This window comes from Apodemus sylvaticus, chromosome 22, assembly GCF_947179515.1.
Source record: "Apodemus sylvaticus chromosome 22, mApoSyl1.1, whole genome shotgun sequence".
Taxonomy (NCBI): Eukaryota; Metazoa; Chordata; class Mammalia; order Rodentia; family Muridae; genus Apodemus; species Apodemus sylvaticus.
Window position 1 is genome coordinate 41747630 of NC_067493.1, and position 25455 is coordinate 41773084.

At 47.8% G+C, this 25455-nt stretch overlaps 1 protein-coding gene across 1 annotated transcript in view; it reads right to left on the minus strand.

Annotated features, from left to right (window-relative positions):
- The window catches only part of Tmem132c (transmembrane protein 132C), a 303815-nt gene that overhangs the window by 6062 nt on the left and 272298 nt on the right, over positions 1 to 25455 (minus strand). Inside the window, exons 6-9 of the mRNA XM_052167638.1 lie at positions 17921 to 18064; positions 6399 to 6604; positions 4763 to 5036; positions 2969 to 3160 (exon numbers count right to left, since the gene is read on the minus strand). Of these exons, the coding sequence (XP_052023598.1) occupies positions 2969 to 3160; positions 4763 to 5036; positions 6399 to 6604; positions 17921 to 18064 (816 nt within the window). The remainder of the gene's footprint in view (positions 1 to 2968; positions 3161 to 4762; positions 5037 to 6398; positions 6605 to 17920; positions 18065 to 25455) is intronic.

The following is a 25455-nucleotide window of genomic DNA, read 5'->3' on the forward strand; positions in this document are numbered from 1 at the left end:
ACCAGTGATTTAGACCCTGCTTCTTAGAGCATCACGCCTGCAAATTGAAGATGCTCTGTCCACGAGTCTCCTGCATCTGGGCTAGGCATCCAATTACTGCTGGTTGATGAAGACAGATGAGTCCTGTTGGATGTGGAATGGTGGCTTTGTCCCACATCCTAGAGCAGTGGTTCTCAACCTTCCTGATGCTGCAACCCTTATACAGTTCCTCATGTTGTGGTGACCCCCAACCACAAAATTATTTCATTGCTACCTCACAACTATACGATTGCTACTGTTCTGAACCATAATGTAAATATCTGATATGCAGGAGATGTGATATGTGATCCTTCCTGCAAAAGGGGTCCCGACCCCCATGTTGAAAACCACTGTCCTAGAGGTTGTGATGCCCCTGTCCACTCTACTCTATGGCCTATTCTTAGCAAAGAACTTCCAGCTTTTGACTTTTTCCTCTGTTCCTTTGGCTCTCATCTTTTCTCCTTTTGTGCATATATGGATGTATGTAGGTCAGAGGTTAATACTGGGGTCTTCCTCAAATTGCTCTCCCCCTTAGATTTTGATACAGGGTCTCATTGAACCTGAAGCTTCCAGGTTCAGATAGGTTCAGTGACCAACAGGCCCCCTGGGATCCTTCCATCTTCACCTTCTGATAGCTGGGGTGAGAAGTCTCTACCATTATGCCTGGCTTTTTATATGGATTCTGGAGACCTGAACTCAGGCACTCACACATGCCTAGCAAGAGCTTTAATGACCAAGTCCCTCTTCCTCATCTTTTATTCTCTCATTTACACCTTGTCAATTTCTGTCCTTAGAGAAGAAGGACAGAGGAGCTGGCCCTGTGGACTGAATGTGGTTGGAATGAAGACACACCCAGTCTGTACTGTTGAGGATTAGAATCAGGCAGCAACTATCCACTGTGCTAGGCAGACTGTCCAAAGACAAACTCAATGGGGTTTCCAGGAGCTGGGCACAGGGGCAGGGATGACTTTCTCATCTGCACCACATGCAGATGCCTATGGGACAGGAATGGCTTCCTGGGGTGATGGAATTACAACCTCCTGTAGGTTCCTTGATTCCCGCTGCTGGTGGTAGCAGAGGGTGTCAGAGCCTGGGGCAGACTCTGTGTTATGTGTGAGAGAGAGGTGAGGAAATGGGGGGAAAGGGGAACTGATGGCCCCAAGGACCTGAGAGATGCACACGGGACAATTACAAACAGCTGACCAAACAGATGGGGACTTCATTCATCCACAGTGAGAAACTTGCTCCCATCAGCAACACCTCTGGAAATAGAACCTTCCCTGGATGAGAAATCAGCATTGCGACACCTTGAGTACAGGGCCCAGCTGAGCATCCACAAAACGGGGATAGTATTGCAGTAAGATGTTAAGCAGCCATGGCTGTTACACAGCAGTAGCTAGCTGATACACTGCTGTGTGCTGAGTACCATCCCAGGCTCCTTCCCAGAGCCCATAGCTAGGAGGAGATGACCATATGGATGTCACACAGCCCAAGTCACCTGTTTGCACCACTAACTCAACCACATAGACAGGGGAATAAGGAGCCTGTGTCTGTCAGCAATGAAACCTAGCATGGCATTCTGGTCTTCCCTAGGAGCGAAAGTGCCCAGCTGGCTTTGTGCTCTTCTGCTCCTGATGGCCACTGTGGTCTAGATCAGGAATATGTCAAGTTCCATAGATACTGTTTTGTTCATATTGTGGTGTGTGAAGGACTGTAGCCTCCATTGCTATCCTGTCAGGTCTAGAGCCTGCTCCCTGTCCCAGCCATAGCACACCAACCTCCTGGCACATCTTGTCCACAGTGGGGGTTAACTGTAGCTTCGCTGCAGCCTGACAACTTCTCCTGGTTATGTGTCACCCGTAGGGACCAGGTCTGAAGCCAAATGCCTGAGCAAACATGGAGCCAGCCCCGTGGGAGTCCTGAAGTCCCTCTGCTTCTATCTAACAGTGATGGACAGTGACTGTCACTCATGGAGGGACTTGTGGAGGGAATGGTGACAAAGACATTTTCTGTAGCACATGATAGTTGCTTCTAATTTAATTAGCAAACCTGAGATGCTCCCTCTCTAAGGGTTGAGGTGCTGTGGCTACCCAGAGCTCTTCCGCCAGAATCTTCTTCAGTACAGAAATGTGTGGGACTCCAAGTTCCCTCGTCCCTTCCTGCAAGCATCCCATATTCCACTCACTTACAATGGCATTGGCTATGAGCCTTCTATTCACAGCAGAGGGTCAGCTCTGGAAAGCTTTGCCCCCATGGAATGTTATCCTGTAGCCTCTTTCCTTTCTGAAGTAAGGTCAAAAGCCAAGCATATAGTGGAGCACACCTTAATAGTGGTTCCAGGGCGTAATGAGTGCATAATTGAAGAGGCAGAGGAGGCAGAGATGGACCAGGCTGTGAAGATGACATTGGTGAGAGGAGAGTGGTTGAAACCAACGCTGGAAAGGAGCCAAGGCAGTGTTCAGAGGTGAGAGAGCCCCCAAGGAGCACATCTCAGGCTAGAGGAACTGTAAGGGCAGAATCCCGGAAGAGTTTTGTAAGGTAGGGCTACCGGAAGCATGTAGGAGGTCCAAAGAGCTTAGGGTGGGAAAGTGGGGACAGAGAGAGAGAGCAAGCTTGTACCATCTGGGGTGTGTGGGCTGTGGATTATTAGGGACGTACAAGGGAGCAGCTGATTTGGTCTGACCAGACCTTCTCAACCCAGGAGAGAGCAGTGAGCTGAAGGAGGAAGGATGCTGTGGGAGTGGGGTGAGGGGTGGGTGGAATGGGAGGACACCATCATCCATCTCTTCCATGGGGACAGCTGCAGGATGGGCAAACCTTTCCCCTTGTCCCAGAGGCTTCTGAGTGACCCCAGCACTTGTATCCCCTGTAACTCTAAACCTGACCATATCCCCTTCCCCTCCTCCCCTCAGCTAGGCCCATGGCCACCCTGCCCCTTCTCAACTCCTACCTGTTTGGGAGCACGCAGCAGCTCCTCCGCTGTGGCTACAGCTGAGGTGGCCTTGTTGTTCTCTGAGATGGGGTGCATGGTGACAGACAGCCCAGCCACCACCTGGATAGCCAAGTCTGTCACAGACACTTTGTCATCTAGCACAGTTACTGTCTTCTCAGCCAAGATGGAGTCGGACAGGGGAGACAACACCTGTGGAGACACCAGCACACAGAAGAACTGTCACACCCATTTCCAGGCAATAGGCAACCTCTTCTAGCTTCCATATTTTACCCTAGATAGGCCAGAGAGCCTGAACATAGAATGTAAGGAGATATGGGCTCCCATCACTGTTAATGGTCCCATCCTGAGCCAATGTAAGCAGTGGAGACAGCCTGTGATGGTTTGTATATACTCGACCCAGAGAATGAATGGCACTATTCGAAAGTGAGGTCCTGTTGGAGTAGGTATGGCCTTGTTGGAGTAGGTGTCTCATGGTAGGTGTGGGCTATAAGACCCTTATCCTAGCTGCCTGGAAGTGAGTATTCTGCTAGTACCCTTCAGATGAAGATGTAGAACTTTCAGCTACTCCTCTACCATGCTCCTGCCTTAAAGCTAATGGACGGAACTTCTGAACCTATAAGCCAGTCCCAATTAAAAGTTGTCCATATAGGAGTTGCTTTGGTCATGGTATTTGTTCACATCAGTAAAACCTAAGACACAGCCCTTCCCTGAAAGTTTAGTTCTGTTGGTAAATGGAAATAAATGCAAAATCCATCTCATTTTAACAAGGAATGGTCTCTTCCATTTAGATAATGGATCACCTGAACAGTGTGCAACCTAGTTAAGTAGACTTGATGATCCTGCTGGCTGGATGCACGAAGCGCTATGCATCGACTGACTATGCATGAAGCAGCATGAATCAAATTCTAAGGGATCCGTGGATTAACGGGGATAACAGATCTATATCGGTGACCCCTCCTTCCATCTGCAACCACATGGCATCTCTGTGAAAGACCATCCTGCTTTATCTTACCATCCTACTGTCAGGCTGAAGCTATGTGGGCGGGTGCGTGAAGAACATTTACCACAGCATTAGTATTTTCGGTGACACTCTAGAAGGGTGGTAAAAGTCAGGCGGGACTTGAGGGGTGGAGGAAACCTACCCGCGTCTATTATCTATCTGGAAACCAACCACCCTATACATCTTTTTTTGAGTGACAGGATGCAGAATTATAAAGAGTTTGGAGAATGCACCAGATAACAGGGTCTAGAAGGAAGATGGAAAATTCAGACTTCCCCATTCTTAGCAGCAATACATACAGGGCAAAGGCAAGTCTCATATTATTGAAACTAGTCTGGAGAACTAAGTGGGAAGTGGGACTGGAGGGAACATGGGTGCAGCCCCTGAGAGTTGGCTCTCGGGTTGGAGAGATGGCTCAGCAGTTAAGAGCACCTACTGCTCTTCCCAAGGTCCTGAGTTCAATTCCTAGCAACCTACATGGTGGCTCACAACCATCTGTAATGGGATCTGATGCCCTCTTCTGATGTATGTCTGAAGAGAGCAATGGTGCATTCATATACATAAAATAAATAAATCTTTAAAAAAAGAGAGAGTGGGTTCTCATGGGTGAGGGAAGACTAGAAATAGAAAGGCTGTTCCAAGCCCACCCCCTGTTCCAATGTCACCCCCTGGAGTCATCATAGAGACAACTGGCCACAGGGACCTGCCTCATACTGCTCCCCCCAGGACCCCTAGTCTCAGAAGAATGGTATCAGCCAAGGACACAGAGCACCTGAACCCCTGCTCCTTACCTGGATGGTGGTCATTCCGACTTCCCGCCCAACCAAGACCCTGCTGTCGTGCAGGGTGGCTATGTGGGGGGACTCCAGCTTCATGAAGTCAGCCACCAGGTGGGTGATATCAAACTGCCAGTCTGGACTGAGAAGGTGGCTCAGCTGGCCCCAGGGTCCAGCACCCTCTGATACAAATTGGGTGAGGACACGCACTGTGGCATGCTGGAACTGCAGGGTACAACCCCGGCCTCTCTGCTCTTCCTCCTCTTCCTCCTCACTGTCCCGAGTGGGCCTGTGTGGAAGGAAGAGTGCTAGCTCAGAATCGGGGAGAAGAAGCTTAGAGGATCACAGGATGATTGCCCAAGTGTTTGGCTCAACCTTAGTAGACAGCACTCAAGATAGGCGCCTTAGACCCCATGGGAATCTGGGATCTATCTCTGGGCATTGAAGAGGCTCAATTGCATTGCCAGGCAAATGAAGTACAGATGGCATTTCCTATGTTCACATGACCTCATAAGAAGCCATTAGCCACATACAGATCAATTTGTTTATTTTTTAAAGCATGTGTGCATATATGTTTGCATGTGTGCAGATGTGCCTGGGCACGTGTGTATGCATCTGGAGCCAAATGACAATCTCAGGTTTTATCCTCAGACATACTCTCTGCTTCCTTTGAGACAAGGTTTCTTATAGCTCATGGATCAGGCTAGGCTGGTTGAGCATTAAGCCCCCTCTCAATGATTTACAAATGTGTGTGACCATGCCCAGCAGTTTTGTTCTTCAAGATAGGGTTTCTCTGTGTAGCCCTGGCTATCCAGGAACTCACTCTGTAGACCAGGCTAGCCTTGAACTCACAGAGAACCTGCCTTTGCCTCTGGAGAGTTGGGATTAAAGTCATGCACCACCATGCATGGCTGCCAGCATTTAGTTTTTATATGTAAGTTCTAGGTATGACTCTCAGGTCTCTTGCTTGAACAGCAAGTACTTTACAGAGTCATTTCCCCAGCACCCAATTGCTCTTTTTGAAGTATGCTAACTTGTCCCTCAAAATGAAGGGAGCCTGGGGACTGTCCGGGAAGCACCTGGTGATCTGTAAATAAGGAGGTGGGAAGCTGGGTGTCACAGAAGCCCTCATGGAGCTGAGTTATGCTCATCCTGGGAAAACTGTTATCCAAGATCCTGTCTGTGACAATCCAGAGTCACACCAGAGAATCATCAGTGGCTTTCTGCAATGGGAAGCCCCTGCTCCAGTGGGAACATCATCACACTCTCCCAGAAACTAAGATGCTGTCATCACAGAGCACAAAGGTCAAATCTGCATTTACTTTGGAGACACTGAACCTATTCTCCAAGTGCTGGGGGCTGAGGGCCTAGAAGAGAGGGCAGCCTGCTGTTGGAAAGGAGCCATTTCCAAGTAACGAATTCAAGCTTACATGTACTGTGAACAAAACTTGGTTCAACACCTGCCCCTCAGCAATATGTGGGCTTGGCCAGGGGACCTGAAGCCATGACCTGCTGTCAGGGTTAGGGAGATGTGGGCTGTGGGAAGACCAGCTTCTACTGTATCCTGGATCCTGCCTCAGCCCTTTTGATGTGATCTGTGAATTAAGTTAGTGTTGTTGTGGCCAGGGGCATCTCCCCACCTCTGACTCACCTCTTGCTGGCCATGATGGGGACTCGCCAGCCCTTAACCTGGCTGAGTTCTGTGTCAGAGACTTCAATCTGCAGGGGAAGCCGTGGTACCCACACGGTGACATGCAGAGGTGCGCTCAGGTGCTGGTAGGTGAAATTCACCACAGAGTCCACCTTGCCCTTGATCTCCTTACCATTGACAAAGACATAGTCACAGTGGTCTGAGACCTATGAAGACACAGAGAGAGGACACGGTTTGCATGGCCATGCTGACAACCCACATTCAGTTTGTTCTAATAGTATATGTGTGTGTGCATGTGTGCACATACATGTGGACACACATATGAGTATACACATATGAGCACATGCACATGAAAGCCAAAAGCAAAGTTGGGTGCCTCCAGTATCACTCCCCACCTTACTTTTTGAGACAGTCTCTCATTGAACCAGAACTCATTGATTCAGCTGGTTAGCCTGCAAGCCTCTGGGGTCCTCTTACGTCTGCCTCTTCAGAGCTGGCATTCCAGGCATGGACCACCAGACTCAGTTTTTACATGCATATGGGGGATCTGAACTCAGGGCCTCATTCTTTCTTGGCCAATACTTTATAGACTGAGTGATCTACTTTGCTCCCAGCTTGTTCTACTTTATTGCAAAGTACGCTTGCTTCCAGCATAGAGCCTGTGACAAGGATTCAGTGTCACTGGCTTAATCGGAAACTGAACCTGGGGAACAAGAGTGGGGAAGCAGACCAGGGAATATGGAGGAAGAGAGATGCCAATGAGAAGGTTCATACTCTGCTTCTAAGATTACAGGGTTTAGTCTCTTGGTGGCTTGCGAGAGCACTCAGAATTGACCATCTAAGGGGCAAGCGGTGGGATATTTTCCAGTTCCCAGTCCCCAGGCTGCAGTTGCCTTTGCAGTAGAAAGCAGAGAACAAATTGAGGTCAGGACCTTCAATCTCCAAGCGAACTTGCATCTGTAGAGAACTGAAGCTAGGGTTGAAACCTGAGTGTACACAGGGCGTGTGGTGGACATCAGGAGCAGGATGCAGGCTGATGTCTGTTCAGAAGATAAGCATCACCACTCTGCAGATGGCCTAGCTTCCAAGGATTCCAAGGGGCCTGACACCTTTGCCTGCACATGTGTGCTCACAGTCTCTTACCCTCTCCTCACTCACACAGCCCCATTGGTCCTCTGTGGTTTTCAGTCCTTCATCTAGAGACACATTTCCACCCCAGTTAGCCTGAGTTTTCAGGAGTCCCTATGATACAGCCCTACCCAGGACCTCTGGGATCTTTACACTAGTATTATTGATGTTCCCACAAGAGTGGTGGTATCTCACAGATGACGTCCTGCCTTTGCCTAAGCCCCCACCTTTCCTCTTCTTTTCTCCTGGGCCCTTTTATTTCCCCGTCTTTCCCCTTCCCTCCCCTCTCCTTCCATTTTTGCTTTTAGAAGATGTTTCATCAAGAAAAAAACCAGATTAAGAAAACAGAGAGCAGTCTATAAGCACCTGGCCTCTGTGTTCCAAAGGCAATGAAGTATTCACGTACTTTCTATAGCCACACTCAGTCTCACATCTACAATGGAGCCCAGTGAAGTGAGTGAAGGCATCAGATACACCTATCCTCCCAGGCAGGCATGATGAGTGCCAAGATCAGTGGGTATGTGCATGTCACTGATATTGGATGTCTCTGGGGTCCATGATAAGAAGATTAGACAAGGATCACCCACTCTGAGTACCCAGGTAATAGTTACATCCCCTTGAAATCAGACCAGCTTCTATCTGTGTCATTGCAATGAAGCAAGAATAGAAATCGAATTGTAGAAAGGCAACATGATACGTCTTGCATCGGCAAGCTTATGGAATAAGACTTAATTTGGTCCCATGTGTCTGTATCATTGTTGAAATTGTTATATTCTGGATGGAAAGAGTACATTATGCTCATTTTCCATTGTTTGGTCCTTACAGCAGCTGCTCATGAGGTAGGGGCTGAGCAGAGCTGACAATGGTTAGGGGGATAGATGGATGGATGGTAAGCAGATGGATTGGTAGACAAATGTATTGGGGGTAGATAGATGGATAGATGGATGGATTGGTGGGAGAGTGGATGAGAGGGCGGATGAATGTGTGGGTGAGTTGATGGACAAATGGGATGATGGATGAATGGATAGATGGATGGATGGGTTAGATGGGTAGATTGACATATGGGTTGGGAGATGTATGGATGGACAGAGAGAGAGAGTAGATTGATGGGTAGACAGATCAACGTGTAGATGGAGAAGAGAATGTATGAGTATTTGGCTAGGTGGATGGATGGATGGATGGATGGATGGATGGATGGATGGAGAGATGTCTGGCTGCCTGGTTAGATGGATAGATTGACATATGGGTTGATAGATGTGTGGACAGACAGAAGAGTGGATCGATGAATTGATGCATTACTGGTAGATGAATAGATCAATGGTAGATGGATGAAAGAATAACCAAGTATTTGAACTAGGTGGATAGATGGATGGATTGACAGGTGGACTGATGGGTAAACAGGTGAATAGATATATTTATATGAGGATTAATTGACTTATGGGTGTACAAATGACCAGAAGGGTGGAGTTGAAAATGTTTGTGGATGGATGAACGGATGGAGATATCGAGATAGTAGAATGAAGATGGATGGATAGATAGGTGGACAGAAAGATAAACAATAACTGGATGTGTGGATGGAATGATGAACAGATGGGTAGGTAGATAGACAGATAGGAGGATGGATGGATGGAAGGACAAACATCTTCTCTTATAGATATACCTGTTTCAAGGGAGCCAAAATAACTGAGGGAAGGAGGGAGGGAGGGGGAGGGGAAGGGAGAGGGAGGGAGGGAGGGGGAGGGGAAGGGAGAGGGAGGGAGGGAGGGAGGGAGGGAGAGAGGGAGGGAGGGGGAGAGAGAGAGAGAGACTGTAAGAGGATATGGAAGTAGTAATGGTATATACACAAGAATTTTAATCTGAAAGCTTCCAGAAAATTCTCAATCTAACCTTTCTAGGTCACTGACTCCCATGAGAACCTACCTAGAGTCGATTTGTGCTGGCAGATTGCACACATGTGCAGTTCGGCAGACATTTCTGAGCTAAAGATGTCACCCACCACCCGTGTGGCACCACAGTAAGCTCTAACTTTCATTTGCACATCTGTCTCCTACTAGACACTGTCCTCTGGAAAGGGCAGAGTCTCATCTGAGTATCTGAACCTGACCAAACAATGCCCTGCGCTGAGCAATGGCTGCTGTGACTAGAAGAACCAGGTATGGCTACTCTGGGCCCTACTTTCATCTCTTCAATTTGCAGGGCAGATGGTGAGGGCTGGGCAGAGAGAATTCTCTCCATCTGCTGTGGACAGTGGCATGGAACAGTTGGGAGGGTCCACAGGAAGGGGTCTTTTCACTCACTGGTCAAGAGTGGTTTAAAACAGTTTTTACACTCAGAGAAGAAGGGAAGCAGTTTCAGCCACTGTCCCAGGCCTATAATTAGCATGTAAACGCTGTCCAGGATCGGGGAACATATTAGCATAATAGCCAAGCATAGAGTCTATCACTAATCACATCTTTAATCAATGTTGTAATTTACAGACCATTGACTTTCCTCATTTATTACCTCTCTGCGCTCGGGTGGGTGGGAACCTTGCCTCTCCAGAATATATAAACGATTAGGAGGAACACGGAAGACACAAAGGTGCTATGCACGATAGAGCCATTGTCCCTGATGTTCCTGCCGGTGTCACCAATGTCTGGGGATATCTCTGGACAAATTAATCATGTCCTAAGTGGCTGGCAGTGGGAATGAGGGTACCACACAAAATGAACAGGTTCTCTTAACAAAAAGGAACTGATTCCTGCAGGAATCTTTCCAGCCCATTGGCCGTGTTTCTCGGAATCTTTTCATATCTGTCAGTGGGCTGTGCATGTGAGCTGAATGCTTGGTGGGTGATTGGACCAGCATTAGGCCCCTGTCCATGAGGACCTGGAGGGTAAGGTGAGGTAGTGGAAGTTTTGAATGGGGAGTACATAGCCAGTTGTCTTATTTTGATGGCCCTTGGGGGTTGGTTCTTTCTGATGACCTGACTCCTGGGGGAGACCCTAGGAGTCAGTCTCCATGGAGAAAGCATAGGTGTTCATTGCCAACCACTGATGTCTAGGGAACCATCCGGTAGCCACTGGGGACTTTAACGATTTATGGACACACAGCCTGTGGAATCCTCAGCTTCTGACATCTGGGGACTGTGTGTGGCGCATGCTCATGTGTCTCACAGAGTCTTGTGTGATGGTAGTTTCAGACTCTGAGAATCACTCCATTACATGACACAGCCACGTCTTCTATCTCCACTTGTGTCTGTCACTGTTCTAAATACTAATTATGATGCCTTAAAAGTCATCTCCAATGACAGCCTATCTGCAAATATCCAACTGTTTTCTTCCAATGTCTCTGCTGGAGGCAAGCTTGCGAACCTTAGCCCCGTTCAGCCTCCTTGTCAAAACAAGATTACATAATGTACATTTCAAATTCGGAAAATTCAATAATCAGACTCCTGGCCTAATTCTTTTTCTATTTTGGTGACTGCCGCTGTGTATAAGTGGAGTCTAGGCATAGGGAAATCAAAATTGCTTCTGGGCACACCTGAACTCATGAGCCAGCTCTGTCCATATAGGATGTCAATGGCTCTCAGCTCTCATTTCCCACATGCAATATGACTTCCCACCACTGCTACAGAAATCCCATGGTGGCACGGCACACCGGTAGCATCCTATTTTGCAGATGAGAATCCCGAGGCCTGCTGTGGAGGGCTGCTTGCCTACGACAGACAGGATGAGTTCCCTTTATAGCCATAAGTTCAGAGCTCACCCAGACTGCTCCAACCCTGCACGTTAACAGACTCTACCGTGAGACTGTGGCCTTGACCCAGCTGTCGCTCTGTGTCATTCCTATTGCTGAGATGTCAGGGAAAGGCAGGCACTGAGAGGAACTGCTGCTTGGCACGTGTGCTATGGGCTTTATCCAGGTTGGCTGCATCCCAGAACCCTTCCTAAAGGCTTCTCTGGCTCTTGTCCATTTGGTCCACCCCAGGCCAGTCTGCTTGGACAGGTTGTGTCTTTCTGAATTCAGGCAGGGGACAGATGGTCAGGAAAATATAGTATGAGCCGAAGGGAGCAGCAACTCTGTGAAGATATGGATGAGGTTGAGGGAGACCACTGGGAGGTGATGATGTCTGACAGAACTATAGTGTATTTAGGGGTTAGTGGGGTTTTAGGTCATGTTCCAAATTTACATCCTTCCTGAACAAGGTTGTGGCCATTGGACATAGAGGTCTTTCATGTGCCATTATTTAAGGAAGAAACCAAGGTGGTTTAAACATGACCTAGATCTTCAATTTGTACCCTGGGACAATCATTGTAGTGGGTTGAATATGCTTGGCCCAGGGAGTGGCACTATTAGGAGGTATGGCCTTGTTGGAGGAAGTATATCACTGTGTGGGATTTTAGACCCTCCTCCTAGCTGCCTGAAAGCTAGTCTTCCCCTAGCAGCCTTCAGATGAAGATGAAGAACTCTCAGCTCCTCCTGCATCATGCCTGCCTGGATACTGCCATGCTCACACCTTGATGTTAATGGACTGAACCTCTGAACCTGTCAGCCAGCCTCAATTAAATATTGTCCTGTATAAGACTTGCCTTGGTCATGGTGTCTTGTCCCAGCAATAGAAACCCTAACCAAAACAATAACTAACAATATTTTGAGTCCTAGACTCCTTTTAAGTCTGTAGATGCCCTTAACTGATGGGCAGACTCACTGGCACAGTCATGTTACCATTCCCACTGCAGGTAAGTTCTCTGTGTCTTCTCTGCCCCAGTGCTCAGCCCCTGCACATGTAGTATATGTCTGCCACAGGGCCTTTGCACTCCCTCTTCTTGCTACAGAAGACTCTTCTGTAGCTGTCTGTACATTCGTTCATCATGGCAGGCAGGTTTTTAATGCAGAAGATCTTGACTAGGGACAGTTTTGTCCTCCAGAGGCATTTTCCATTTCTCTGGAAATCATGACAGCCATGATTAAGGGGAACATTGCAGCTAGTGGGGAAGGAGGCTGGGGTTGTATGTCAAGACTCTGTAAGGTTCACTGACAGCCCCTCATGACAAATGCCCTAAATGTCATCTGTACTGACACTGAGAAATGGAGTTTGAATTAGGTACCTACGGTTTCAAGGTAAGCAGTTTACCAACCTAGCTATCTCTATTGCCCACACACCAGTGGTTTTTAGCTTAGGAGGCTTGTCTATGTCAGATGAGTCTTGATAGCTCGGTGGATGAGACAGATACTGTGACTCAGAGTAGCTGGATTCCCTGCAGTCACTCAGAAGGCAAGTGACAGAGCAAAGGTGTGGCAGGGTCACTCTGTCTAATTTCAGCCTCAACACCAAGTCACCACATTGGACACTTATAGGATGTGAGCAATCCCTCCACAGAGCCCTTGTGTCTTCCCAACACTGGGCAGACATTTTAACCTCAGCACTGCTCACTAGAGTGGCCGGATGCTTCTTGTGTGATGTTTAGGAATATCCTCTGTATCCCTAGATGTCACTGCTCCATGTAACACACCCTAAACTGTCTCAAGATACTGGCAAGTTATTTCTAGGGGACAATGACACCTGGTAGAGCTTTGTTCCTAAAGCTTTGTCAGAACTCACAGCAGCCCTAGGAGGGATGAGCAACATCCGCAAGATGGAGAGGAAACCACAAGGGTAGATAAGATGGCTCAATAGGGAAAGGCACTTCCGCAGAAGCTTGGTTAACGGAGTTCTATCCCTAGACCCCACATAAAGGCAGAGGGGAGAACTGACTTCATTAAGTTCTACACACACACACACACACACACATACACACACACACACACACACACACACACACGTGTGTCTCCCTAAATGATAATTAGAAAAAAAATGGAGTCTCCCTAAAGAACAGACCAGTGACAGGGAGGAGGCTGCAGATATGTCTTAGCCATTGTATTTTGAACCCACATAGTAGGAATTCTAGAGTCAGGTGAACTCAATGGACCAGCTTCTTATACTTAAGTGAGGGCTCCAGGTCCAGCAAGGGTCATGGCTGCATGCCACCACTGGTCACCAGTGCAGGGCCTTGGGATTAGGAGAACTGCTTTGCCTTCTGGCCTTCCCTCCTCCTGGAACTAGACATTTGTTTGTTGTTTGTTGCTTTGTTTTTGCTTCGTTAAGGTTTGGAGACAGGGTTTCACTTTGCAGCCCAGGCAAGACTTAGACTCACGACGTCATCCATTCTGGTCTCCAATTTGTGGTAACTCTCCTGACACATTCTCCTAAGTGCTGGGGTCCCAGGCATGAGCCACAGATTGGCTTCTGAGGATGATGAGGACATGAGAAGCACACATGGGGTCACTGTCTTAATAAGTCCCCCACAGGCTCATAAGTCTGATGAGGTCACTGTTGTGGAAGGTTGTGGTGCCTCTAATGGGGATCCTGGCTGTAGAAAATAGACATTGAGGGCCAGCCTTGAAAGTGTTGGCCACCTCTGCTCTCACCATAATGGATTTCCTTGAAATCATGAGCCAATGCACCCCTCCCCCACTAAATTGCTTCTGATAGACACCAGGGCACAGCAGCAATATCTAATACCATATATTCAGGAAGTGTGGTTTTCTCTGTGGAAGGAAGTCCTTCCTGCTTGGTGGGCTTCTCATCCCACCTCACCCCCCACCATGATGCTACCACAAACCTGTGAGTCCAGAAACTGAGGGCTGTTTTAAAGGCCTTTGCTCTCCTAAAGACTCATAGCCTGCATGAACAGGAATCCTGGGACAAACCAAGGCTGCCATTAGAGGGAATTGCTCCTGTGACCTGGCGCCTGAGCAAGCACCTGGTGTCAGAGTGGTCACTCTCCTCAGTTGTACCCAGTGTTTGCAGCTTAGACACACCCAATGTGTACACTCCCAGAGGTCATGAAGGTCACATCGGAAATCCCATTCATCCCTTAAATGTGAATCCTCAACCCATCACTGCTGGTGCCTAGCAATCTATGATCATGAGCACCCAGTCTGTGCTAGGCTACAGACTGAAGTGGTTTCCTTAGGGAGCCCATCATGAGCATCCCAGAGCAGGTATAGATAGCCATATTCAAGCTAGCAGCTTAGTGTTACCTGTGCTCCCTTCAACAGGCTCAATGGTCCCCTCCCAGGAGGTCACTACGTTTGAAGTCACCCCATCTCAGTACTCTTTAGCACAACACCTGGACAGCCCGTTTCTGCAACTATCACTGTTGGTCTCCGGCAGTGGCCAGGCTCTGTGAGGGCGGGGCCTCAACTGCTGTATTTACTGTCCCCTCTGTCTCAGGACGCCAGTCAATCTTCACCGAATGAATTAGCCTGTGATTTATGAAGACACCAACTGTGCACTGTCAAAGCTCATACGATTCAAGGATCAACGAGGACGAGTACAGGTGCGTGATCCATGCCGTGTCACCAGCTGGGAGACAGCTTTATTTCAAAGGTAGCAGGCTCGGTACTTTGCGATGCCGCTGAGACATTGACAGTGCAGAGGCAGCGTGCAGATTCTTTCCAAACCCTTGTTCTGGCTGGCTGTTGAGCTAGTTGCTTCGCTGCCCTTCTCCAGTGCTCTATCCCTTCATCTGATGAATGCACTTCAAGGCACATTTGAGGTCCTCCCAGGGAGATGCTGAGACACTGATGAAGCGACATATAGGGCACAGAACAGACAGATCCCTCAGCCTTGGTAGCCTTTGCCCTACCCGCTGGCCTGCCTTCACTTCCCAACACCTCCATGCAGAGGGATTCATGGTTCATTGCTAGGAATCAGGGGAGATGACTCCAAGAAGTGGCTGTTACTACAAAACAAATCATGGTTGAAAAACCTTGTGTATGTTGAGTGTATTTACACATATCTACTTATATGTGCGCACATGTGTTTAAGGTTACAAACACATACAAGAAGTCACAAAAGGAACTGGAGATACTGCCTCACAGATTATCTGGGGTCCAGAGAAATGGGTTTGAGAGTGTGTATATGCTGTACGTGTGTGCATGTATGTATCTGAATAGATTACATGTATGTATGGAATATATGAGTGTATGTCTCTGAATAAATTATTTGTACATGCATGGATTATGTGTATATATATGTGTGTGTATATGCACCTGTGAATAGACTGTCTGTAATTCATGGATTATGTGTGTACATGCATGTTTGTCAACAGATTATATATGTGCATGTATGTATGTGAATAGATTATGTGTGTTCTTGAATGTCTAAGAATAGATTATATGTATATGTATATCTGTGAATAGATTATGTGTATGTGTGCATGTATGTGCATGTGTGTACATGTGCATATGTGTGAATGTGTATGTGTGTGTATGTATGTGTGTGCTTATGAGTGTATGTGTGTATGTGTGCATATGAGTATATGCGTGTATATATATATATGTATGTGTGTATGTATGTGTATATATGTGTGTATGAGTGTGTATATGTGTGTGTGTCTATGTGTATGTATATATGTGTGTATGTATGTATGTGTACATATGTGTGCATGTGTGTAGGGCATGAGTGTAGAAAGGGGACTAAGAGGGGAGGATGATATCGAAAGGGAGGGGAACAAGAGCAGGTGATGAAATCCTTGTGGCAAGAGAGAGGGTTACTTGGAGTGACCAAGAGGACCTCCAAGAGGGCGGGGATATGAAAGGATAGAGGGGGAAGGGGTGGGTAAGAACAGGCATAATGACACATGAATACTATCATACATATGAAAATATATATCTAAAGAAAATATATAAGGGAACCATTACCTTTTATGCTAATTAAAATAATTTAAAAATAGTTCATGGGGGCTGAAGAGATGGCTCGGATGCTAAGTGCGCTGGCTGCTCTTACAGAGGACCAGAGTTTGGTCCTAGCATCCTCACGAAGGCTCGAAACCTTCCATAACTCCAGCTCCAGGGGATTTGACACCCTTTCCTGGCCTCTTTAAGCACATACACATGAGGAAACACAAAGATAAAAATCTCATATTAAAAGGTCCACGGTAAAAAAAAAATAGTATGGATGATCCAATCTCATTCTTTCAAAGGCATGGCTATTTGTGTTAGAAGGGTACAGAAGAAACACTGATTTGTACACGTGACATCTGTGAATAGCCACACATCCCATGGGGTCAAGCAGATAGATGGGACAGATTGAGTGACCCAGACAGGAGGCAACAGGATTGGTGGTCACTGGATAATTGGCAAGTATCTGTTTAAGGGGCACTGCCTGGAACATGGCTCAGTGTGTCAGATCTGCTGGAATGGTGGCTGTTTTGTACCTGACCCAGAGACCCCATTTTGTCACACAAAGCCACAGCAGTATGATTCACCAGGTCATATGGGGGCAAAAACTCAGGGCTCCCTGAGTCTTGACAAAAATGAAACCACTAGTTCGAAGCTCCTGCACATGAAGCAGTGTTGGCACTGGTTACAAGTGAGCTCCCTTCTTTGTCTCCCCTCAGCATGGCAAGTGGCACTCTGGAGTTCTACAGAACTGGTGACCTCAGACTAGAGTCTGAGTCCCAGGCATGAGCCCAACAGATAAACCTAAGCCCCAGAGGAAAGCCTGCCCCAGCCCTGCAGATATGAGCCCAGGACACAGGGAAGAGCTGAGTTCTGGAGATGAGACTGACTTTGGGGATTCACTCCTACACCAAGGCTCCGCACCTCCCCCAGCTCCTGCTCTGCTCTGCTCTGCTCTGTCAACAGCTAGAGAATGGCCACCTCCTGACTCACTCCAGGAGGCAATTTTCATTTTGAACACACGTATTTCCCCAAAGATACTGATGGCATTCCTGGAACTATCTGCAATGGGCTCCACGTCAGAGCCCCTTATGTGGTGTTAAAGGTTGTTTTCTGTGTAATCATGGTGGCATTTATTTCTGAATTTGGTTCACACCTGGCTTTCATGGGCTGAGAGATGAATTTTTTGCCTCTAGAACACAGGGAAGATGTGGCATAGTTCTCTCAACAAGTTGCTGCTCATCCAACTGACATTGGTCCATCAACATCTCCTCTGCCCCACCCACTCTTGGCTCTGATCAGGGGTATCCTCTGTTTGCCTCTCTGAATGCACCTCAGAGGAAATGTAGGAGATCTCCTGCCCTGCATGCTGAATGTAGTCAATAATGATGATTATCTTAATTCTTTTTCTTATGGAGGAGATTTTAAGTATTAGTGGCGCGAGTAAATGCATGTGTTCATAGCCGGACAGAGGCATTCCTTGTATAGAATTTAGAAGCAATGTTCTTGGTGGTAAATAGATTGCAGTTTAATTTGATAAGTACATAAATATAGGAAGAGAGAAAAGAGGAAGGAGAAAGGGAGGACGGAATGAAGGAAATGGAAAGGAAAGAAGAAAGGAGGGAAGAAGAGAGAGATGGAGAGACACTAGAAGGCTGGATCCAATCCCTGCCAAGCCCACATACCTTGATGACATTCTCATCCGTGGCCTTGCACTCGACCAGCTCTGAGATGTCCCTCAGGGTGTTGTTCTCCTCCACCGACACCACCCTGACAGGCATGGCCACCGTCTTCCCTGTGAGGATGGCTGTGTTCAGGAGTTCAGTGTCCTGCCAAAGAACCAGACACACCAGGTCAAGGGACAGTCTCCTTTCTGCTGGTGCCACGTGATGCTTGGGGACGCTCCTGAGGTAAAGCGCTGGGCTGCTCCTCTTAGACGCACTGTGGCGCTACCCTTAGGAACTGCCCCGGAAGGACATTCTTTGGAATAACAATAAAGAACACGTATTCTTTTTAGTATTTCAGAGACCCAGCAGAGTTGCACAGCAACCATGTGACAAGCAACAGAAGCCAATTTGGAGTACTATAGGAAGAAAGATACCAAGCTTGATTGATTAATGCCTGTCTCCACCCCCATCCCCACCCCCCACTCCCACAAAAGCCCAGAGCCTATGAACATATCTCACATGGTGTAATGGCTAGTTTTATTTGCCAGCTTGACCTGAGAAGAGGCAATCTGGGAAGAGCTGCCTCCATCAAATTGGTCTGTGGGGAATATTCTTGATTGATGGCTGATGTGGGAGGGAGCAGTCAACTGCAGATGGGGCCATCCCTGGGCAGGTGGTCTTGGCATGGGATAGAAAGCAGACTGAGCAGGTTCAGAGGAACAGGCCAGTAAACATCACTCCTTCATGATCTCCGCTTCAATTCCTTCCTAGAGTTCCTGCTCCAACTTTTCTGTGATGGAGTGTGACCCGAGAGTTAATGAGCTGAAACCAACCTTCTCCTTCTCGGGTTGTCTTTGATCATGGTGTTTATCCTAGCAAAAGAAAGCAATGTAGAAAACCTGGGAAGAGGGACTTTGCAGGGAGGATGAACTTCATGGTTTCAAGAAGAGGTGCCACTTCTTGAGGTGGCCCCAATAGAATCCCAGACCCTGAAGAAGGAAGAGTCATGAGGGCCAGAGATAAGCACTATGGCTGTGTGGATGGAGAAGTCAGCCCGGAAGTGATCAACCCCAAGGGTCCTGCAGACAGGAAAGGCAAGGGGGTGATTTCTTCCCTAGGAACACCCTGTAGGAGGGGCACAGCACTGTTACACAGCTCAGCTGGCTTTCACCTCACACAGCCCAGAGTTGAACCTCTGTCCTCCAGAAGGGGGGTAAAACAAGACCCTCAAACCTCTGACTGTGGAGTAGTTGGGGCTACAGGTGGCACTTTACCCACTCAGGAGTTTCCTCCTTCTGTTCCTGTTTACAGTGTTGGGTATCAAACTGAGAACCTCCTACATGCTAGACCGGTGCTCTACCTTTGAGCCACATCCCGGGCCCACAGGTTGCCTCTTTGAATTGAAGGTTTGTTGATTTATATTTATTTTTACAAACTAAACTGTCTCTCTCTGCTGTCCTGTAGGAGCACACTTCACCATACTTCCAAGCGTGTCTGCTTGTCTCTCTGTGTTAATGTTCTGTAAAAATGGTGCACATGATCTGCTAAGTGATGGAGAAAACATTCTTTTTGAGTTTGCAGGGTGATTACTGCCCGCACACAGGCTGCTAGGCCTTCTTTTGATAGCTACATGAATATGCAAACAGACCTTTGAATCGAGGGGATCAGCTGGCACCTTCTGCCTGAGGGTCAATTTCTCCCACGTCTCTTTCCACAGACTCTTTTCCAGGGCCACCACTTTTGTTTGAAGCAGGCACACGGGACAGCAAGGCTCCTGTTAGAAGCAGAGCCTCAGTTTCCCAGACAGTCGGTCCCCTCACCCTGAAGTCGAACAAGGCTCTGCCTGCCTTTGCGTTGCCTGGGACTCCTGAAGCCCGGTTCCAATTATGGGTGGCTTCTACCTGGCTACTCCAGATGCTAAGAATACCATGGAAATCCCTAAGTCAAGTTCATTACAGGTAATACGCTCAGGGTTGTCTTTCAAATGGTTGCAGTGAATAGCTTCATTAAGCAGTGTGGTCCCTTAGGGTGACCATAATTGTGATTAGCTTCCTAAATGGTTGTTAAAGCTTCTCAACTGTACACACACACACACACACACACACACACACACACACACACAGACAGACAAACATACCCACACACCACCACCACCACCAGCAGCGGCATCGGCAGGAGCAGCAGCAGCAGCAGTAGCACTATTACACTTTGGCACTCATCTCTGATCAAAGCTAGTCGAACATTAGCAATTTCTTACCGGTCACATCAGCTTGAAGGATTAACAGTCACAGAAATACGAAACAAGGAAAGAAAACCTTTAGCCTGTGAAATACCCTAGCTCACACTCATGGGAGACATTCCCTGTATTTAACAGCCATTCTGCCGACCAGTTAGCTTCAGTGAGAGCCTGTTGCTAGGTGGACCAACCATCCAGCATTCTAGATTCTCCCCTGGCTTCTCCGTCAACTTCGGAATTGCCTGGATCACATTTATCAAGCTTCTTCGGGATGAAGTGTCTAGATCATTTGTGACCACTTGACATCCGTGAGCTGCCAGATCCAGACTGCTCACATTCAGGGCTCCTTTACAGTATAATACAGAAAAACATAGATGAGGTAGTGGCTTAAATGATGTGAGAGCTATTCCTTAAAGTGCTGGAGTCCAGAAGGGCAAATCATGACTCTGGGGCTGGTGAAGGCAAACAGCTTAAAACCATGTGTGTGTTTTGTGTGTGTGTGTCCATGTGCCTATGTGCCATGCGTTTGTGTGTCCACATATTTGGGCATGTGCCCATGTATCTATGTGTGTGTCCATGTATAGGTATGTTTCTCCATGTGTGTGCACATGTGTGAGTCCAATAGTGATGAAGCAGGCACATGCTTCTGTTCTTTCACCTCCCAAATACCTTCCAGCAGAACATGATTCTAACATTGTACTGTTCCTGAAACCCAGATTCTAGCAGAACCCTGGGGAATAGTGTGCTTTCGCATGGTCTACTGGGATCAGGGATGCTTCCCATCTCCTGCCTCAGAGCAGATCCAGAGAAGCTTTACATACATAGGGGAGAGGTAGGGAGAGGAAAGGATGAGAGAGTCCTCTTTATGATCACACGCCATCCTGTTGGCTACATGGGATTAAACAGGGCCTCAGGAATCTGGTGTCAGAGTCTCACAGGGGGTGTGAAGGTGTCATCACCGCCCAGAGGCTCCAGTCTTCACTGTCCTGTCCCTCCTCCCATTTCCATTATACATGAGGTAACAATTCTGCTTTGCAAAAAAAAAAAAAAAAAAGAATTAGTGCCAGGCATGTTAAATCACTCCTGTCCCTTGGAATTCTAAAAAAAGAGCCAGAGGCCCCCAAGAGAGATTCTCAGGTGATTTGTACTCACATCAATCTGTCTATTTCTGGACAAATCGCTCGCGCTTTTACCTTTTTGATTAAGAGAACAGAAATCATTTTGGATGCATCAGGAAGTCTTAGGGACGCAAACTCACTAATAATAACAGGGAAGTGACCAGTTGTGGGTGGAGTGCTTGGGCCTGGAGTGTCTGTGGGGAGCACCCCTGGGGTTCCCTGGAGAGGAGATTCTGGGTATGAAAGAAACAGGGTAGATTATGATTCAACTACGAGGAGGACTGTGGCACTGATAGGCTTCCAGACAGACAAGGCAGAAAATGCAGCACCAGGTGAGAAAATCTAGATGCAGCTAAGCCATAGCTCAGGAACCCTATCCTGTTATCCGAGGCTGGGGCAGGGACTATGATGGAGATGTGCCAGGGGTGGGGAGTGGGGAGGGTGTCTCCTGCCTGGAGACTGAAGATTGTAGAATTATACAGAGGCTCTGCATGGTATAACCACATGCACGGCAGCACATTTCCAGTTAAGAGGCAGGCTCAGGGGTGTCATCATTCAAGCAGGGTGCACCCTAGTTTTTCAGGTCCAGCAGGTTTCTGATGGTCAGACATCATAGTGGGAATCGCTGAAGAATCCAGGCTGGGAAGAGTCAAGAGCATGACAGAAGACCTACAGAACCAACTAACCTGAATCCATGGGGGAGCCACAGAGACTGAACCACCTACCAAAGAGCATGCATGGACTGGACGGACCTAGGTCCCCTACACATAGATAGATGTACAGCTTGGTTTTCATCCTGGTCCCTAACAATTGGAGCAGGGGCTAACTCTCACTTGCACTCTTGTTGCCTGCCATTGGACCCCTTTTTCCGAGCTGGGCTGCCTCGTTTAGCCTCAGTGGAAGAGGATACACTCAGTTCTCATGAGAAGGTATCAGGGTAGGTTGGTACCAAGAATGGGTGGCCTCTTCTCCTTAGAGAAGGGGATGTAGGGGGCTTGAGGCTGAGCTTGGCATGAGAGAGGCACACCTCTACCCTGAAGCTAGACAGTAACTTCCCTGCCTGCCTTTGTCATCTTGGGCATCCTTACCACTCATATCAGCCTTCCTCATGGTGGCCAGGGAGCATCAGGTGCCCAGATTTCTTTCTTTATAGAGATAGCAGTCACTGGGCCAGCAGTGCCCGTTTGTGGGCTTTACCTGAACTTGACCCCATGACCCTATTTCAGAATCACAGGTGTTGACCCTTATGACTTAGCATCTTCAGGGGACAGAAGTCTACCCACCCTCTGCAGAAATATTCCCTATGGGTTTTCATTCAGTATAGCTTCTGAAAAAGGTTGTGGTGGTGTTATTACCATGGAGGAAACTGAGTTCTAGAACGCCGCGCCTGGCAACCAGACCAAAAGGCTGAAGTTTCTCTTTGTGCCAAAAAGTCCCCAGCCCAGCTGATGTTGAGCTAAGTCAGCCAGCCATAGCCACAGCTGTGAGGCACCAGTGTCAGAGGACTTCACTTCTCCAGGAAGTAGGACTCACTGAGGTTGAAAAAAGGTTCTGGCAAAAGTCAAGCTATTACACAGATTTCTCAAAGGCATCTCTTTATGTCGTCTGCGTTGATAACATTACGATAACCCTATGTATTTATAGATTTTTTTCCTATGGTGGGGAAAGAACATCACTTAATATATCATCCTCTCTTTCAGCATTGTTTTAGGAGAATTTCATAAAGTCATGGTGGTCCCAGAGGGCTCTGTCAAGGCTCAGAGGCTAGAAAGAGCTCACCCTGCTCCTCTGGACCCCAGGACATGCTGTGCTCATAGTCACACAGGAGCCTTTTCCCTCTACTGTGAAGGCTGCTTCTTGTGGCACCGAGGGCTCAGTGTTCTGTGACATTGAGGACTCCGTGTTCCGAGAGCGAGCATCCCTAGACAGTGTCTTGTTAAGTGTGCCCCTGTGCATTGGCTGCTTTTCCAGCCCCATCTCAATGAGACTCCCCTGCCAGCCCTTACCAGCATAGATCCTCTTTCTTAGATCTTGTTTCTCTTCCAATTTGAGGGCCAGGATCAATAGGATGCTGCGAGATGGACTTGTCTCCTGTCCAATTCAGGGGAGCAGGCAAGAATCCTTGTATGGTACTGGTGCAGCCCCCAACCCTTACCATTCAGGAACCAGAATGGCAGATGCCTTCCATCTTCCAGCCTGGGAGGCTGGATCATATTTCCACAGCCCCCAGGTTCTACACAGCAGATTAGGGGAGCCCTTTTAATACCCTAATGAGGAGACCCTGGTTGCTATTCTGCTGGAGTGTCACATCTTCCAAAGTCTCTGTCCCTCCTCGACTTCCTTCTGTATTTTCTTAGCTACTGCGACTTCATCTCTTCACACACCCCTCGTTCCTCTTATGTGGAATACTGTTCCCTCCACATAACCACACGGTTCCAACCTCGCTTCCCTGTACTTCCAATGCACAGCACTGAATAGTAATACCAAAAGATGTCTAAGGTTAACCAACACTTCTGTGTGTCTGTGAGGGAGTGCCTAAGACATTAGATCCAGAGGCCTCTGAGTGGTTGAACACTAATTCCTGGATGGAAGTCACAATCTGACAATAACACTCTGAGAGGTAAGGACCCATTGGGAGAAGTAAGTTCACCAGGGGGGGCGTGTCCTTGGGGCTGGGCCCTGCTCCCGCACTTCCTGTATCTTCGGCTCTGCTTTTTTGTCTGGCAGGATGTGAGCAGCTGTCCTCCATCAACCCATGCCTGCTGCCATGATGTACTGCCCAAAGTGCATGGGGGGCTCAGTGGCTAAGCGCTCAGAAACATGAACCAACAATAGCTCTGTCCTCTCTTGTTTACTTGTTTGTTTTTGTTTTAGCAGGGATTTAGACATGGCCACAAGAAAAAATAAATAGCACGGCAGCTATGTTTTCCCAGAGTGCATCAAGTGCTTCTTCGAGAGGACATGATTTCTATTTAGATTTGCAGCTGTGTCTGTGTCCTTCTGAAAGCAAAACTCCACAGAAAGGTTCTCTCTCTCTCTCTCTCTCTCTCTCTCTCTCTCTCTCTCTCTCTCTCTCTCTCTCTCTTCTTTCCTTCCTTCTTCTCCTCTTCCTTCTCCTCTTCCTTCTCCTCCTCTTCCTTCTCTTTATTCTTCCTCAGCCTCACCTTCTCTCTTCCCCCCTCCCCATTTCTTCTTCTTCCTCTTCCTCCCTCCCTTCCCCCACTTGCTGTTCTACTCTGAGCACCTGGAACAGTCACTGCTGAAGAACTCTGTACTACAGACCTGATAAGAGATAGAAGAACAGAAACTCTACAAGTCTTTCTAGTTTGAGTTTCTAAACATACCTAAAGGGTTGGGGCTGCAGCTCAGTGGGTAGAGCACTTGCCTGGGCATCCACAGAGCCCTAAGGTTCAACCCCTAGCACATGACCCCAAGCATAATGGTGCATACCTGTAATCCAGACTTGGGAAGTGGAGGCAGGAGGATCGTAAGGTCAGAGTCATGCTTGACTAATGCAGTGAGCTTAGCACTACTGGGAAACCTGAGATCTGATCATTTGGGGTTTAGCCATCTTCGAAGGCCCTAGATTAAGGATATGGCCCTTGGTTGGTTTCCTGGGTCTGTGTGTGTGATCAAAATCCTAGAAGGGGCTGTTGTTTCATAGTTTCCATCTTTGTAAGTGAGGTCAGGGCTTGCATCAAGGACCACAGCCCAAGCGTAATGGGTGGTATGGCATGATAAGCCATGTAAGATCACTAGTCAGAGCCCCCTCAATGCTCCAGTTTTTGGCTTCAGAGGCAGGTGATGCAGAAGTTTAAACGATGGCTGTGTCTGGTGGAGTTATCAGGGTCCCTTGTGAAGAGCAGGGATAATTTGAGCCTGCCTACTATTCCAATGGCTGGAGAGTCAACACTTGGAACTGACATGGTTACCAGCCCGCATGCCAACATCATTCTGATTGGTTGGTGTTACTATCTGCCTCTGTTCTGATTGGTTGGAGCCTGTATCACTCTGTCTGGCAGATTTTGAATATCGTTCATTTGTACCCATGTGAGTAGTAAGTTTCAAGTAGTCAGCCGATTTTCTTTGCTGTTTTTTAGGGGTCATTTCTAAGTGATTCCCTAGTTTGTTGTAAATAATTCAGTAATGGTATGTGTGCACACATGCACGCACGCACGCACAGATGAGAGATTTATATT